Source organism: Eurytemora carolleeae, unplaced genomic scaffold (assembly GCF_000591075.1).
Source record: "Eurytemora carolleeae unplaced genomic scaffold, Eaff_2.0 scaffold919, whole genome shotgun sequence".
Taxonomy (NCBI): Eukaryota; Metazoa; Arthropoda; class Copepoda; order Calanoida; family Temoridae; genus Eurytemora; species Eurytemora carolleeae.
This window is the reverse complement of record NW_019396812.1, coordinates 98,646-117,058: the sequence shown is the minus strand read 5'-3', so window position 1 is coordinate 117,058 and position 18,413 is coordinate 98,646. Positions and strand designations below refer to the sequence as shown.

The 18,413-nt window shown below is 32.0% G+C and overlaps 2 protein-coding genes across 2 annotated transcripts in view; both read right to left on the bottom strand.

Annotated features, from left to right (window-relative positions):
• Positions 1-4,396, bottom strand: part of LOC111708934 (DNA-directed RNA polymerases I, II, and III subunit RPABC1) — a 5,116-nt gene extending 720 nt beyond the window's left edge. The window contains exons 1-6 of the mRNA XM_023482449.1: positions 4,299-4,396; positions 3,584-3,701; positions 2,983-3,052; positions 2,082-2,124; positions 1,219-1,284; positions 996-1,093 (exon numbers count right to left, since the gene is read on the bottom strand). Of these exons, the coding sequence (XP_023338217.1) occupies positions 996-1,093; positions 1,219-1,284; positions 2,082-2,124; positions 2,983-3,052; positions 3,584-3,701; positions 4,299-4,388 (485 nt within the window). The 5' untranslated portion in view covers positions 4,389-4,396. The remainder of the gene's footprint in view (positions 1-995; positions 1,094-1,218; positions 1,285-2,081; positions 2,125-2,982; positions 3,053-3,583; positions 3,702-4,298) is intronic.
• Positions 4,397-4,405: 9 nt separating this feature from the next.
• LOC111708939 (protein KRI1 homolog) lies at positions 4,406-18,350 on the bottom strand. Its single transcript, XM_023482453.1, has 23 exons — positions 18,223-18,350; positions 17,189-17,231; positions 16,319-16,385; positions 15,723-15,781; positions 15,481-15,612; positions 14,961-15,035; positions 14,600-14,682; positions 13,818-13,902; positions 13,178-13,264; positions 12,860-12,924; positions 12,435-12,519; positions 11,752-11,903; positions 10,431-10,513; positions 9,930-9,970; positions 9,359-9,422; positions 8,619-8,681; positions 8,044-8,180; positions 7,169-7,230; positions 6,308-6,406; positions 5,862-5,925; positions 5,601-5,747; positions 5,127-5,545; positions 4,406-4,523 (listed from the first exon to the last, which is right to left on the bottom strand). The coding sequence occupies exons 1-23, from the start codon at positions 18,303-18,305 to the stop codon at positions 4,433-4,435; spliced, it is 2,286 nt and encodes a 761-aa protein (XP_023338221.1). The 5' UTR covers positions 18,306-18,350; the 3' UTR covers positions 4,406-4,432.
• Positions 18,351-18,413: the final 63 nt, after the last annotated feature.

Here is an 18,413-nt window from a genome sequence, read left to right as displayed (position 1 = left end):
CCAATGTTTAGGAAACTCCAATGTTTAGGAAACTCCAATGTTTAGGAAACTCCAATGTTTAGGAAACTCCACTGTTTAGAAAACTCCTATGTTTAGGAAACTCCAATGTTTTGAGAAATTCAATGTTTAGGAAACTCCAATGTTTAGGAAACTCTACTGTTTAGGAAACTTCATTGTTAAGAAAACTCCTATGTTTAGGAAACTCCAATGTTAAGGAAACTCCAATGTCTAGGAAACTCAATTGTTTAAGAAACTCCAATGTTTAGGAAACTCCATTGTTAAGAAATCTCCTATGTTTAGGAAACTCCCATGTTTAGGAAACTTCACTGTTTAGGAAACTCAATTGTTTAAGAAACTCCAATGTTTAGGAAACTCCATTGTTAAGAAAACTCCAATGTTTAGGAAACTCCAATGTTTAGGAAACTCAACTGTTTAGGAAACTCCAATGTTTAGGAAACTCCAATGTTTAGGAAACTCCAATGTTTAGGAAACTCCAATGTTTAGGAAACTCCAATGTTTAGGAAACTCCAATGTGAAACTTCAATGATTAGGAAACTCCAATGTTTAGGAAACTCCAATGTTTAGGAAACTCCAATGTTTAGGAAACTCCAATGTTTAGGAAACTCCAATGTTTAGGAAACTCCAATGATAAGAGTTTCAGTTTTAACAGGGCTCCCTCCCCTTGAGGCTTACATCTCGGTATTTAGAGGAAGTGGAGGATGGGTCCAGTAACTTATCGACTATAGACAGATAAGGACTTTGTAAAATTAATAAATTAAGGAACTTCAAGATTAAATGCGGCTTTTTTAAAAATCTATTCTAATGCATTCTTCAATTATTTTCCTCTTAATAAAAGCATCGGTTATAAAAGCAGTAAATAAGGGATTACTCAAGTGATTTTTTCAGAGTCGTGTTTCTTATATAAAAAATTAAAGAGTTTTGTCCCTTTTAAACAACTGAACAGTTCCTTTCAGATTAAATTTATATTTTCTGACCTCTTGAGTAGTTCATCCTTCTCCTCTGAGGTCATAACAACATGCTCCGGGACCAGGTCATGCTCAGTCAGGTTAATCAGGAGCTCACTCTCAAGGAACTAGATAGATTTTTTTGGATAGATAGAAAGAGAGATAGGTATAGGTAACACACACACACACACTCTCTCACACACACACACACAATCTCACACACACAACTTCGACACTCTGCTTTATATAATACCTGTTCTAGAATATATTTAGGAGCCATGTCAACCAGCGACTGTTTAGCTGAAGGGGTCATACCAGTCTAGACAAACAATCAATCAATCAATCATACCAGTCTAGACACTCAATCATACCAGTCTAGACAATCAATCAATCAATTAATCAATCATGCCAGTCTAGACAATTAATCAAACCAAGCTAGACAACCATATCATATCATTCCAGTAAAGACAATCAATAAATTAATCAATAATCATACCAGTATAGACAATCAATCAATCAACCATACCAGTTAAGGCAATCAAACAATCAACCATAACCGTCAATATAATCAATCAATCAATCATACCAGTCTAGACAATCACTCAATCAATTAATTCAACTAGTTTAGACAATCAGTCAATTAACCATTCCAGCTTTTATAATCAATCAATTAACCATACAACTCTATATAAGCAATCAATCAATCATACCAGTCTAGAAATCAATCAATTAATACATCAAATCTAGACAATCAATAAATCAATCATACCAGTCTAGAAAATCAATCAATTAATTAATTAATCAATTAAACAAACATATCTAGCTAATCAATCAGTCAATCAATCAACAATAGCAGTCTAGACAAACAAATGATAAATCCATCGGTTTATCAGCAAATCAATGAATCCATCAACAAAATCCAATCGAACAAAAATCGATCAATCAATCAAAAAAACAAAAAGTTTATTAACCAATAAACTAATCGCATCAAACTTTCCATCAAGTAATAGCATCATCACAAAAACCTTCAACAAGATTGAGAATCATTTAGACAAATTTCTTTAAATAACATTAAACAATATCAGTGTTTAAGTAATTGTGATAAATTCGCCCCACCTGTACAACGATAATAGCCCTTGTGATATTCTCCTCTTGCATTCTGAAATAATAAAAAGTTTCCTTGTTTATTTATTCGTTTTGAATAGTTCGTTCGTTCAAGCGATCCTTTGTTTGTTCTTCGGTTTCTATATTTTTACGTTTACTTACAGTTCGTTTAATAACCAAGAACATTACGTTGACTAACCTTCCACAGCACGTTTACTAACCTTGACAGTTCGTTTACTTACCTTATACAGCACGTTTACTAAACTTGTACAGCTCGTTTACTACCTTATACAGTTCATTTACTAGCCTTGTACACTGTACAGTTCGTTACAAACATTGTACTTTACTAACCATGTACAGTTCGTTAACTAAACTTGTACAGTTCGTTAACTAAACGTGTACATTTCATTTATAAACCTAGTACAGTTCGTTTTCTAAACTTGTGCAGTTCGTTGACTAAACTTGTACAGTCCGTTTACTAAACTTGTATAGTTTGTTCACTAAACTTGTACAGTTCGTTTTCTAAACTTGTACAGTACGTTTTCTAAACTTGTACAAGGCGTTTACTAATCTTACACAGTACATTTGCTAACCTTTTAAATGTACACAATATTTACTAACCTTGTAAAGTTCGTTTACTACCCATGTACAGTTCGTTTACTAACCATGTACAGTCGTTTACTATCCATGTACAGTCAGTTTACTATACATGTTCAGTTCGTTTACTAAACTAGTTTGTTTACTAACCTTGTACAGTTCTTTTTCTAAACTTGTACAGGGTATTTATTAATCTTGCACAGTACATTTGCTAACCTTGCACACAACATTTACAGTCCGTTAACCATCCATGTACGGTTCGTTTACAAATCTTGAAAGTTTCCTAACCTTGTATACTTACAGTACATGTACTTACCTTGTACAGTATGTTTTGATGGTTTTGATTCCTATTTTTGGATCGTCAGGAAAGAACACGAACATTTGATCTAAGAAAAACAATGTTTAAATAATAAAGATAATATTGAAATTCCTAACTATTTGAGCAAGTGTATGGTACAGCAAAAGTGGCAAGAAGCGTGAACAAAATCACTGTGCTAATATCCACTTAGGTCCTAAAGGATCTTCATCATGCGTGACAACAACTTCAAGATAAGTGTGCGCTTTTTTACATATAGGATCATCGTTATGCGCGACACGAACTAAAAGATCACTGCGTAATAATTTACCTATAGGATCATCGTTATGCGCAGCAAGATCTTCAAGATCACATTGCGCCTATTTACCTGTAAGATCATCGTTATGTGCGATAAGAACAAGAACTACAAGATCAAAGCGCGCAAATTTACATGTAAAATCATCGTTATTCGCGACAAGAACTATAAGATCACTTCTTGCTAATATACCTGTAGGATCTTCGTTGTGCACGACAAAATGGACAAGATCACTTCGCGCAACTTTACCTGTATATTAATCTTTGTGCGCGTCAAGAGCTACAAGATCACTGCATACCAATTTACCTGTAGGATCATCGTTATGCGCGACGAGAACTACAAGATCACTGCGTGCTGGTCTGCGCTCACTAGGTTTATCTCCAAACTGTTCTTTAAACTGTTCTAAGGTCTGATCCAACTCATCCTATAACAATAAGAAAATAATGATTTTACACGCGCTCCGGGAAAAATTTTTTCTAATGGACATCAACCCAAGCCGGGAACTCTTGTATTGTGCATATCGAGGTCAATGCTTGATCGCAATCTTTTGTTAATCTGCAGATTAATTTAACCTCTATTCGACAGCAGCAGTAATTTTATCCTGAAGGGATAATTGAAACGAAGACTCAAAGCAAAGCATTGATCCTCAAATTAAAATGGCCCACAATGAATATCGAGATCAATCGATCGGGATTATGAGTATCTAATACAAAAGTTCCCAGCTCTGGCAAGTTTATCGATCCTTTTAATACTTAAAACCTTTAAATTCATTTCCAACTAAAATTGTTATTTTTTTTCCAATTCAGCAAATAAACCGCGCAAAAATGCCTAACATTTGGGGGAAAATAGGATTTTCAGATTTTCAAGAGTGGAATAAAAAGAGTTTTCAAAAAATGCAGGAGAAGAAAAAACTGAAAATAATAATACTTCTAGGAAGCTGGACATCAGGCGCCCAGAAATCTTTTAAAAATTGATGTTTTAGGTCGTCTTCAATGACACTTTTTCCGTCGACCATTTTTACCTGAGTAACAAGGTATCCTCTGTCATGACAAATCTGCATTACCGTCTTCCTGATCTTCCAGATCTTGTAGGTTTCAGCTTCATCATCCATTATCGAGATCTGAAAGAATTAAGAAAATTAATTTCTAAAAAATGTTAATTCTGTTTTTTGTTCTCGTGTTGTTTATATTTTTCTTTTCTTGCCGCTTTGTGGAATTTGCTTGGGTTCAGTCCGTAGGCCTTCAATCTGAAACAAACAAAATTTAAAGAAATTTAGATTTTATGAGAAATAATCGGAAACTTGTTGACAATTTAGATTTCTCCAATTTGGTAAAATAATTTCCCAGAATTTGGTTTAATTGCTAAGAAATAGCAAACTTTTTTTAGAAAATTTTTATTTGTTTAAAATAAAACCAGTTCCTGAACTGCCCTGATATATTATAAACATTACCATCTTTCTTCTTCTTTAAACTATCATTAAATTTCCAAATTAGTATGTATATGTCTCTAATAAAATGTCCAGGCGTGTGGGACACGTGGGTGTTTACTGTATACTTTTAAGAATTGATTTTTAAAGATCTGGGGGGAAATATGAGAAATTGTTCTCCCTGAAATCTTTTATTTTCCCAATTCTGCGAATAAACCCCCTAAACAAACTTACGAAAATTTTTAAGGGAAAACTTTTTCAAGAAGATTGGGGGAAATGATATTTTAAGAAAGTATACAGTAGACCCCTTCAAGTTAAATGTAAAATACATTACACCACTTCAACTTAAATATATGTTTTCAAAATCTTAAAAACTTGAAAATTGTTAAAAAATTGTATGGATATGGTTTTCATCTTCATTACCTATCATCCGTTATTGGTTTAACTGAAGTTTTCTGGAATATTTTAGCAAGCTTACTACTTGGGACTATAGTGGTTCCACTCTTCCCACCCTTCTTCTTTGACCTTCGCTTCTTCTTTCCTCCTTCAGCCGCATCAGCTGTTTCACTGCCCGGGGCTGCTTTCTTGTTTGGATGATTTCCTGGTATCTTCATTGGCGGATCTTTTCGAATATTTGGCGGATTTGAAATTTTGTTGGTTTTTGAGTTTTGTTTGTAAGTTTGAAGGACTTTATTAGTGTTTGAAGGATTATTGTTAGATTTGACACTGAAGGGGTTTTTGCTTTGAGGTATTTTATTATCTAATTTCTGCCGCTTTGCGCCTGGCTCATTGTTTTCAGCACTGTCCACAGCCTTGCGCTTTGTCTTCTTTTTCTTTTTCTTCTAAAACATTAAAATAAGAATTTTTTTTGACTCACCAAAAAAATTGTGTGAATACCTTTTTGACTTTGCCATCGGAGTTTTTCACCTCACAGTCCTTCTTTTCCTCGTCAGCCTCCACAGCCTCCACGTCCTCCCCTTGCTCCCCGTCCTTCTTGTTGAACAAGCTCGGGAGAATCTTCTTCTTCAAGTTGGGGTTGCTTCCCTATTGTGATCAAACAAATTAATTAATCAAAATCAAATCAAATTTGATAATTACACTTAATGAAAATAAGAAAGAAATCAATTGATGGATTGAATGATTGATTATTTAAATTTCCTTGTTTTTATAAACATGCACATCTCTACGCTCATCCTCTTCCCCCCGGTATTGACAGGTCTTTCTGAAAAATATCAAAAATTAAACAGTAATGGTCAGATTAAAATCAATCAAGATACAAAACGTCCGTCCGTCCGTCCGTCCGTATCACGTGACCAGAACTCCCACCAATGGCAGTGCAGTATACTGGTCACGTGATACAGACGGAGTCACGTGATAATGATAGAAAGTCGTTTTTCAAGTTTGATGAGTGTTTACTTCTGACAGTTTCCTACATTGATTATGTAGCAGAAATCAATTTTCAGAGTTAAAAACATGTAATCACTCATTTGCTCATACAACTACAACTTCATTCTTCATCTCTTACAATGATTGATATAACCAATAAACAAGATTTCATAAAACAAAAAAATCAATCAATCAATAGTATGTTTCAAAATATTAACCTGAGAGAGACCCAGGCGTTTAATTCCTTATCGTCTGCTGTAAGTATTTCCTCCGTGCTTAAACCGAAATCATTCGCCTGTACAGTCCGGTACTTAAACCTAAAAAATATCAAGAAGCTTCACTTATCAGTGAATAAAAATAAATATGTTGGACATTCAAAGGCATTCTTTTCCTTTCTGATACTTTTTACCCCAATAAAAATGTTGTACAGTGTACAGTGTACTGTACACCCCTATCTATCCCAATGACATCCCAATAACACGAATGTTACCAGGAAACCACCCCTCCCGGCAACCCTCTGCCTCCCTTAGGAGTAAGTGGGTCACAGAGTTAGCATGACATGTGCAATGATACTGTTATGCCCGAGTGGAAGTAGCTGAAGCCGTGAAGCCCCAACTACCGTGGCTTGTATCTACAGACTTAATTTGTAAGAGAATGTTAATCATTTTCTTCTCTGAATTCAGCGAACATTAACAAAACAAAAACACCCATACAACTCTAAACACAGAAAAAAAGAAAAACAAAACATACTTTAAAAAATCAAAATCTTGGGAAACAAGGATTTCTAAAGAAGGGGGGCCCCGGGGGGGTTTAAGGAAAATTTAAATCCCTGCGGCTAATCATTCGCCTGGGGCTTAAACCAATAAACACAACATGTATATATGCAATATGCTTGGTTCAAAATAGGGAATGTCTCAAATTCTTAATGTCTGAAAAATTTCGAGTGTCTTAATTTCTAATATTCAACTGACCGAATGTTTAAATGTACAACTGACTTTTGGCTAAATGCCTCAATGCCTCAATGTCTACTATAATGAAGACGGACGGAAAAGGTTGAAAAAGTTCTTTTAAAACGTTACCTGCAAGGGAGATCTCCAATAATGTCTTCGCAATCAAGTTTATAATATTCATCCACGTACTCCTAAATAGTATTCATCTATATTCTATTATTATTATTATTGTTATTATTATGTAGAGTTGTTATCTGTCTTTGTCTGTTTGTTTGTTTGTCAGATCATAAAATTCAGACCGATTTTCTTCAAATTTTGAGAACCACGGAAATGCTCTAAGTTGAATGGGTTGACTTTTATAAAAAAAAATGGCTAAAACCGTAATTAACTCTCAAGCGCGGGTAAACGGCGTGAGTAACTATGAGTACCGTGGGCAATGCTCAGTTTTCAAGCTAGTATCTAATACAAACACATGGCTGATACAATTCAATACTAAGCTCTGTCCTGTCATAGTTATTTTATCCTGCTAAAAGATAGCAAACTACAGTGATTATACTTCTCCAGGTTAGGTTGGTTTAAAATATATGGATAGTCGCAGGATTTTTCTACAGGATTAGGATGAGATTTCAGAGACGATTGTACGGAATTTAAACTGTCTGTTTTCTTACATTCACGATTCCCTTCAATTGTAAAATTGTTTCTTTCTTTGCCAATTCATTATATAAGCCATTAGATTACTAAAGCAATTAGGCCGAATACTTGATTTAACCTTTTAAGAGTTTTCGGTCGTCTTTACAGTCTCATCCTTTGTGGGTAACCCTGTATATTAGAGGAAGAAGCGGGGTCCACAGCACATTTAATGATAAATTAGCCAATGCAAAACATAAACTTATACCCATCAAGCTATAGAAGAAAACACGGTCATGATTCATGGGTTTACATTTTTTAATTAAAAATCATTTTAATTTGAACTAATTTGAAAAATTTTCTTTAACTTCACACACCTCAAATGTTTTATCGGTAGGGTTGAAGAGAGGTTTGGCCTGGCTCTCCTCTAAGGCGCGTGCAAATTTAGATCTTCTTCGCGAATTCTTTCTACCGCGCGTAGATTCAACCAGCTCCTGTTGTAGGCTTAAGCTCACTTTAACAAACAATAATTATGGATGTAAAAATGTAAAAAAAATAAGAGTGGCTGAGAAAGTGTAAAACTGGATTATTGAGCGAGTATATAAGTGATTGAATATTGAATAATTGAGTGAGCTTGTAAGTGGGTGAGTGAGTGAATGTGTATGTGGGGGAGTGAGTGAATGTGTAATTGGGTGACTGAGTGAGTGAGTGAGTGAGTCAGTGAGTGAGTGAGTCAGTGAGTGAGTCAGTGAGCGAGCGAGTGAGTGAGTGAGTGAGTGAGTGAGTGAGTGAGTGAGTGAGTGAGTGAGTGAGTGAGTGAGTGAGTGAGTGAGTGAGTGAGTGAGTGAGTGAGTGAGTGAGTGAATCAATCAATCAATCAATGTATCAATCGATCAATCAACCAACCAACCGACCAATCAATCAACCAGCTAATCAATCAATCAATCTATACCTGGTGCAGTTGGATCATAATCACAGTCCATATTAAAATCATCATCATCTTTCTGAGAAGAACCTTAAATAAGAATAAATTTAACACTTAAAAATCAAAAACACCGCCATCATGAATAAATAAAGAAATAATTTAAGATTCATGAATGCTATGCTATAAAATAAAATATATGAAGAAAAGGTTAGACAGAAAATTGAAAACTTTGTGATTTCTCCAAAAAAAAATATTTGCATACTTATGCAACGCAGACAAAATAAGGAAATAACAGGTTCCAGAGAAAAAAAAAAAAACAATATCTTAATCATTGATGCTCAGATTAAAATTTAAAGGGTATCATAGTAAATAGACAAACCACTCTATAAATTGAGGGTCAACCAATCCGACGAACGCTTAGCCATAACCAGAAGCAAGGCGTGTACTACGTAAACTTAAAGGGACTGTAAGCGTAATTTCAGGTGACCCTCCTTGCAAATATGGCAATGCCCGATTTACAAAGGTACCCTTGAAACCTTACTTTAAACCATAATGTTCAAAGGTTTTAAAGTGTTTAATTCTGATCATTCCTAAACTTTATCCTGTAGTAAAAATGCGCAAGTTGTAGAGAACCCACAATGTGAGTTTTAAAAATTAAGAACATTAATATATTATTTCATCTTCATCAGACAGAGCTTTCAAGGGTTTCGTTGCCAATCGGGCTTTGACATCTTTGAAATGATGGTTTCCCTTTTACTGTTATTTACCTGCTCCTCCTCCTGTCCAGTTATCCCAGTTCTCAGTCTCCAATTCCTCCTCGTATTCTTCGTCCTACATTTAACATATTTATTTCAATTTCTGATTCATTTTTTATTCTAAAAACTCTTTGGGAAATTGTATTGATTGGATCGACATAAATTAGAAGGTATTTTCTCAAAAAAATTTACCTAATGAAATTTTTTTAAGAAAAGAAACATCCTATAAATTGCAACTTAATCAGTGAAATGATAGATTTTCAAAAGGAAAATAAACGATTTCCACGGAAATAAATGATTTTTAGGGAAATATATGATTTTTAAGGAAATAAATGATCTTTTAAGGGAAATAAATAAATTTTAGGGAAAAAAATTATTTCTAAGGAAATAAATAATTGTATAGGGTAAAAATATCAACAAAGAAGAAAATCTTGAAGTCCATGTTGTCCAATCTTCCATTTATCATAAATATATATATATGTATAGTTCATACTTCTGGCTGCAATTAAAATTGATTAGACAAAAAAACTGGTTTCAAATAAAATAGCGTGAAATGTATTTGATTTTAAATAAAACTATTTACCTCAAGATCACTGAACTCTGGTTTCTGATCCTCCGCTTCTTCTGATACAAATTACATGGATTTCTTTAAAATCTCCAAAAAATCCATGTAAATTATAAATATTTATTCAAATACACATTCAAACACTTCTTTTAATCTCTATTTAAGTCTTTGTATCTCTCTCTGCATATCTATGTATCTTAATAACGCGTTAGAACCGCGGGAATATGGAATTTTCTTGGTTAGCTTGGTTTAACATTTTGTGTTTATTAGGTTGACTTATTGAATCTTATTAAATCTTATTCTCTTTGAATATCTTTGTATGTTTATTGTGTATGATCTTTATGTATTTATCTCTATGTCTGTGTGTAATGTATCGATCTCTATGCAATTTATTTATCTCCAAGTATCCCTAAAGTATCATAATTCTGAAATATCTATGTAATCTATTTATCTCCAAGTATTCCCTAAAGTATCATAATTCTGAAATATCTATGTAATCTATTTATCTCCAAGTATTCCCTAAAGTATCATAATTCTGAAATATCTCTTGCATCCTCTTATCATATTCAACTGGATCAAAATCTCCGTCGATATCCTCGTCCCTGGAAATATTCGTAAATATTAATTCATTTTATAAAATTTTACAAAATTCAACAATTTTCTCGAAAACATTTTGTTTGGCCACAAATTCCGCATTTTTGCGCTTTCTTTTCGTAGAAAAAAAACGCGCAAATTTTCGCATTTATCGCGGAATTCCACGTTAATCTTTTTTGCAAAAAAAATGTGATATAATATTCCCCCCCCGAGTACCCATAATTTGATATGGTGCTATTAGTAGGGAGTGTTAGGGGAGTCCAGTTGACGGAAAATTTCGTTCCTGCTCATTTTTATCAAATAAGATAAATATAGCGACTAAATTACAGTGCTTAGGATCCATTTAATTTTGATGCGGATCCGGATCCTGGGTCCGCACTGAAAAAAAATGGATCCGGATCCAGGTCATTTCGATAAGATTTACTGAATTTTTTTAACAAAAAAAAATTTTCAAATTTTTTGTTTTATTTTTTTTCGCATATTTTATCCTAAAACTTGATGAACCATTCAGAAATGAGGAAATTTTTATTATCTCTCTTTTTTTCAAAAGTTCAGATTTTGGTTTTAGGAGTAAGAAAGTTTTTTTGCAGTTTTTGGTTGATATTTTACCCCTTGGATCCGGATCCGTGGATCCACATATTTTTGCGGATCCGGATCCAGATCCAGGAAGCCAAAATCTTGCGGATCCAACGGATCCGGATCCGATCCTAAGCACTGCTAAATTATAAGGGTTTTCCTCAAAACCCTTAAAATTCATTCACACTTTCCAATTTCTAACGACCCTTCCCTTGGAAAGCTATATGGCCGATTCGGAACAGTAACCATTAAACATTGATATTACCAACAATCAATCAGACTTTCATATTTACTTTAATTAAATATTTGAAACTATTGTTTATCTGCCCTGAAAAGAAACAAATTCTGTCATTTTTCTTCCTTTGCTGCATAAATGTGTAACTCACTTGTAGTGACCTGAAAATTATCCATTTGTAGAGCGAACAACGTTGTTATCTTTATCATTTTAGGTCAGGCAAAGATTTAAGAATACCATTGTGAATTGAACATGTGAATAAGGAGTCACTTGAAATTACACATTCAGTCCTTTTAAAATCCTGTTTTCTGTAATTTTCTTGAGTTTATCTTTCATTAAAAAAAACTTGAAAATTATAAGCATTAAAATCTTCTTCAAATATACTCCGACAAACTTGTAAAGGGTACTGTTGTGAATCGGGTATATACCAGGTACCTGAGTTCCATATCCTGGTTTCCTGTAATCTTCTTGAGTTTGTCCAGTTTGTCCAGGATCTCCTTCTTCTTCATACTCTTCAACATCTTCAACTCCTCTTTCTTCTGCCTCTTTTCCTCCGCCTTCCTCTCCTCAACCTCCTTACGCTTTTTCTAAACACCAGGGAAATATTAGTGATATCAAGTTGGTTCGCTTTTGGTTCGTTTTATCCCTTTTAGGATCAAAATTTGATAAAGTGTAAGAAGAGCAAATGCTTCAAAAACTTTTGTTCTTAACATTTACTACACTAACCACGCAACATGATGACCCTGACCAAAAACGATCCAAAACGATCCAAAACCAATCCAAAACGATCCAAAACCAATCCAAAACGATCCAAAAAAATAACGTGTAACAACAATTGTTTTCAAGCTTTTTTTTCTAAATAACAAAAATGCAAAGGTAAGCAAACTTTAACAAGATATAGGTTTAAAATCTTGGAAATTTAATAGGAATCTGGAATTGTTTTGAATACAAAACAATAAGATTGGGTAGAAATATATTTTCTTGAAAAAAATGAGAACAATAAATAACATTTGGGTAAACAGTATCAAAAGGGGGGTTTTTTTTTCCAACTTTTCATTTTTTTTCTCGATCATATGTTCATGATGATTAATTAATTATAAAAGCACGAATATTGTTACCTTTCTCTTGTCGTCTGCTTGTCTAAGAGTATCCTTGATAGTTCTGGGATATCTCTTGATAAATTCCTCATCAGGTTCCTCAAACCTTGGATTAGATTAGGTTTATACAAGAATATTTTACTAGATTTTTGAAGATTTGGGCCAGGGGACCAAAATATTTGATCTTTTTCTCGTATGTCTGATACTTTTAAGTGAACCCCCCCCCCTCTTTATATCTTTAACATCCTCGTGTGATTATACAATTCCAGGTTAGGTTAGGTTAAGATAGATAGATAGTGACGCAAAGAAATATGATGAGGGAGAGGGGGATGTCCAAATCAGTTACACTCGGATGTTTTCAAAAAGAACCTCAAAATAATAATCTTCGATCAAAGACTACGATCCAAATAAAAATTCATACAAATAAAAGATAAATTCAAAATTACCTGAAGTTAAATTTATGTTCGAACTCTTCCTGTTTTTCCACATTTCTTTCATCTTCACTCAACCCCTTGGTAATTTGATTTCTAATCTCATATGTCATTTTCATCAATGTCAAAGTTTATTTTCATACATAGTTGCAGAGAATCATGAATATATGGAATTGAAAACAGGCCATATAAAATCCGTACAGTCGTCTCTAAAGACTTATCCTTCCTGGGTAACCCTGTATGCTTTAAATCATATTAAAAAACCCCATCATAGTTAAAAAAGGAATAACAAATACAATGAAGTTTTTTTTAAAACAACAACATCAAAACTACCTCGTCGCTGTCGTGTACAATCTGATCGTAGGTTGGTACATAGGTGCTGTCTTCGTTCCCCAGATATCTCTTATTCAGCAGGTAATCCTATACGATCCATCAATCATCATTCATTTAATTATATCCATTAATCCATTAATCCATTAATCCAATAACCCAATAACCTAATAATCTAATAATCTAATAATCTAATTACCTAATAATCAAATAATAATCAAACTATCAACTATCAAACAATTTAACCAGCAATCAATCTATCCCAAAAAATGATTGATTAATCATTTCATAAATCAATTCATAAACCAATCAATCAGTCAATCAATTAATAAAACAATTAATCAATTAATCAACCAATTAATAAAACAATTAATGAATCAATCAATCACCCTATCTATCCTAATGATTAGTTCAATTGATCAATTAATCAACCAACCAATTATCAAACAATCAAACAATTCATAAATAAATAAAGAAATTAATCAATCAATTAATCAAATTAATTAATCAATTAATCAATCAATCTATTAATTTATAAATCAATCAATTAATCATTTAATTCATAAATCTATCAATTAATCAATCAATCTATTAATTCATAAATCAATCAATTAATCGATCAATTCATAAATCAATCAATTACCTTCAGAAATTTTTCCCCCGAGTCGAGTTCTTTGTTGGACCAGAAACTTTTTAATCCTGACATAGACGCCTCCAAGGTAGGATCACTAATTAACAAATAAAATTATTTTAATTTTAAAAAATTATCATTCTCATAACAAAAAAGACCCGGAATTAATTGACAGTTAAAGGGAGTGTTCGCGGAAAATGAACGGGGGTATACGGCGAAAAATACGCGCTTTTGATCGCTACTAGTCTTCCTTCTATCTGTTGCGTCTATCAGGAGAAAATTGTTAAAAACGGNTTAAGTAATAATTTCAAATGAAAAAATAATTAAGTAATAATTTCAAATGAAAAAATAATTAAGTAATAATTTCAAATGAAAAAATAATTAAGTAATAATTTCAAATGAAAAAATAATTAAGTAATAATTTCAAATGAAAAAATAATTAAGTAATAATTTCAAATGAAAAAATGGCTGATTTTGAATTTTATTTTTCAACAATGCTGTCAAGAAATCATTATTTTTTTACATGGTTGTTTTTGAATTTTAATTTTTAACAATATTCTATAAATAATTTATAGTTGTATGATAGCAGAAGCAAATATTTTGACATTTCTATATTTCTTGTTCTCCATTTTCTTCTTGGTACATCTTTCAATCATATTTTTGCTAATTTTGAAAATTATCTAAATTTATTAACTTTTTAGTAAAAAAAAGATTGATTTAAATCGCGAATTCTCTTTGAAAACTTACTGCGGAATATGATACAGAAACAATAAAGGACAGTGTCAGAATTCAACACCGTATTAGATATAATTAAATTACTATATATTACCTCATCACTTGATTCAGCTGCTTCCTTCTGTAGACTCTCTTGAATCCCCTAATAATTTAAAATATTAGTTATGTTTTTATTTTATTTAAAATTTCTAGTTTTTTTAATTCAAATAGAGGACAAAAATCGTTACATTTGTTCACCTTTTTTTTTAAATAATTAAAGTTCTAAATGGTTCCTTCAAAATATATACTTTAAGAAAAATATTTAACAAACCAGGGAGGAAACTAGCATTGAAAATAAAAGTTGCAGTTGAGAATAAATTGTAAAATCCCCAATTTTTCTAAAAATCAAAATCCACCAAAAAAAAGCAGTAAATGATCTACCTTGAGTTCTGCAGCGTAGGTTTGCCCCTGGTCGTATTTAAGGCCTTCATCTTCTAATTCTTCAAACTTACCACCCTGAACAATATTTTAAATAATAAATAAATAAATAAATAAATATAACTCGGGAGAACAACGGGAATGTTCTTAGTTTGGTCTTTAAATTCTAGGTTCATTGGTTAGGATAAACTCCAGGCAAAACTATGTTCCCAAGCTAGATATTTATATATTTGTTTTCCTGTCTGTCTTTTAGTTTGTTTATGTGTCAGATTTGACAGAAGTCAATATTGTCTACCTAAAAATTGTTGTTTCCGATATTTTATTGATTTCTTATTTAAGTTCTTTACCACCTTGCAACAATTTTGTCTATGCATAGGATTCGTGTTTTAACTGCCGAGAGACGGGGCGCGTCTACGATATGATTCTTAACAAAAAGCACTAGAGAACATTCCATAAGTCCAATTTTAAATAAATGTTTTAAAAAATAGACAATCATAAAGAAAAAGTTTCCAGGATATCTTACCTTTTCAAGAATAACTTTCCGCTCCAAGTCTCCGATTGTAAACTTTTTCTCCTTTTTCTCTTTCTTTTCCTTCTTTTCCCCCTCCTCCTTCTCCTGGAAGAAACTGGTTTCTTTGTCGTAGATTTTTGGATCCTTTTTTCAACGAAAATTCTATATTTTGAAGAAAAAAGTGATTTTTTTACTTTGATTTAAATATCCAATTATGTTTTTTTTTCTTTCGTTTTTTAATGATAGAATTTTTCCTTGGCTTTAAGAGACGCCAGAGTTTTGAAGAAATTTTTCTCTACTTCCTCTGTTAGCTCTAAAATTAAGTTAGTTAAAAGATAAAAAAAAGTTGAGTTAAATAAACATTAACAGACATTTTATTTTGTCATGTTACCAAAGATACCAGGAAAATGTTGTTTTTAATTCTAAATTAAAACCTTGCAAAGTTGGGAGTTTAATTTTAATTTTTTCTCAAGCAACATGCATACTGAATATGTTCCAAATATGTATAATACCTATAATAAACTATGTCCTATATGCTTGAAACAAACATATATTTTATCAAATTAAATCATGTATAATACCTATAATAAACTATGTCCTATATGCTTGAAACAAACATATATTTTATCAAATTAAATCAGACTGTTAGGGACGTTCTACTTCTACTTCCACAATGCCATCCCTCTGTAAAAAAAAAAACTTGAAATGAATTTACTAAATCAAGAATGAAGTGAGGTCTTACAGCTTCTACCGTTTTAAAAACAAAAATAACAAGTGTTGTCGTTGAATCCATGATTTTTTATTTGATTTGATTTGAGCCCAAATGTTTTTAAAATAATTTTAGTTCTACCTTCAGCATCGGAATCCTCGTCTTCAGATTCAGAGGAATCTGATTCAGGAACCTCACCGTGTTTATCCTAGATTTAACAATATTTTAGACTTTGTTCATATAATGATCATTGTTTAGAATGTCTATCATTATGATAGACATAACTATGATCATGTTAGAAATAACTGTTATCATGTTAGAAAAAACTATTATCATGTTAGAAATGACTTCCATTATGTTAATTATGGCTATCAGGGTTAGAAATGACTATCATGGTTAGAAATGTCTATTTTGTGTTTGAAATGATTATCATTGTGTTAGAAATGATTATTATTGTTAGAAATAATCATCATTGTTATAAATGTCAATTATTGTGTTAGATATTACTATATTTATGTTAGAAATGACTATTATAGAATTGACTATTATAATGCTATAAATGAATATCATTATGCTGAAATGACTAACATTATGTCATAAATGCCTATTATCGTTAGAAATGACTATTCTTATACTATGTTAGAATTAGAAATAACTATTATTATGCTATGGTAGAAATGACTACTATACTAGAAATGACTAAAATTGTGTTAGAAATGATAATGATTGTTAGAAATGACTATCATTAAGTTAGAAATGTCTTTTATATGTTAGAAATATCAATTAGTTTAAAATTACTATTATAGTGACAGAAATGATAATTAAGTTGCTATTTTAATCTTTGTTTTGAAATACTAAGGTTTGTAAAGACTAATAAAAAAATAAAGTATAATTAGTTTATACAAAATAGCTTTATTATACTAATCTATTAATAAATTGAATAAATAAATAAAAGACAAAGTTTAAACTATTGGAGAATGGTAACAACAGGAAGAATAAAAATGCACTAACCTTCAACCGCTGCAAAACTTCTTTACCTCGCCAATCGTTGTATCTGATAACAGATCCATAATTTAAATTGATATTTGAAATATTCAAATTTATATTCTATGAACAAGATTAAATTAAATGAATATGAGGGGTCGGTCACTGAACTTCCTACCGCCGGTTCAAATTTGATTCAGCGACGTAGCTCAAATTCATTAAATTTGGTCCCAGAATTAAAGAAATTTCAATAAAGGGTAGAGGTCGGAATTTAAGAATTTATGAAGAATTAGTTGAACTAGGTACACAATACACATATTTGAAGTTATCTCTGGTGACCCCGAGTCCCCAGAGTGTACTAGAGAAGTAATTAAACTAGACAGGCTTAGATTAACTCCTTATCGGTATTTATAAAATCCAACCTCATCTCAGATTGTTTTGTTTTATAATGATCTCAGGGAATTATACCAACCATTCTTCCAAAAATTTTACCAACCATCCAACCAGACAACCAACCATTAATCAACCAACCAATCAACCAATCAACCAATCAACCAACTGATCAATCAACCATTCTACCAAAAATTCTATTTCGTTGATATATGGGAATTTCCGAACCAATTTAAGGTTTTATTTATTCTAACATTTAAACTGCATCACTCTTTGTATAATGTTTAGTAACTGTATTTAAATGATCCGGTTTTTCTTATATTTGTAAACGCAAACTGTAAAGATTATACAGTACTCGTTGTATCTTAAATTAAACCAGTAATATCGGGACCCAGATAAGCGTAGGAGCTAATCCTTAGCCTGAGTGCCAATGGTATGTAAACCTTGTATTTTCTTATATTAAAAAAATTGTTGTTTACATGTATCTAAAACTTGAGTTTTTTTTGATTTGCCCGATATTCACTCAACACATTCTACCAATCATTCTAAAAGCAATTTTACCAACCAACAAACCAGATTAAAAACCATTAACCAACCAACCATCCATTCGTCAATCAATCAACCAACCAACCATCAATCAATCAATCAACCAACTAATCAATCAAACCAACCTGTCAGCATAATCGGTATTGATATTGAATCCACCCTTGCTCCCAACATCGTCCAGATCATCGTCAGAATCCATCAAATCCATTTTAATTTTTTTTTTAATTCTGAAAATTTTAAATAAATGTATTTTAAAATTTATGTTTAAAGTTTTAACAATCTTATAAAAATATATTTCTAACAATTCCACTTATCT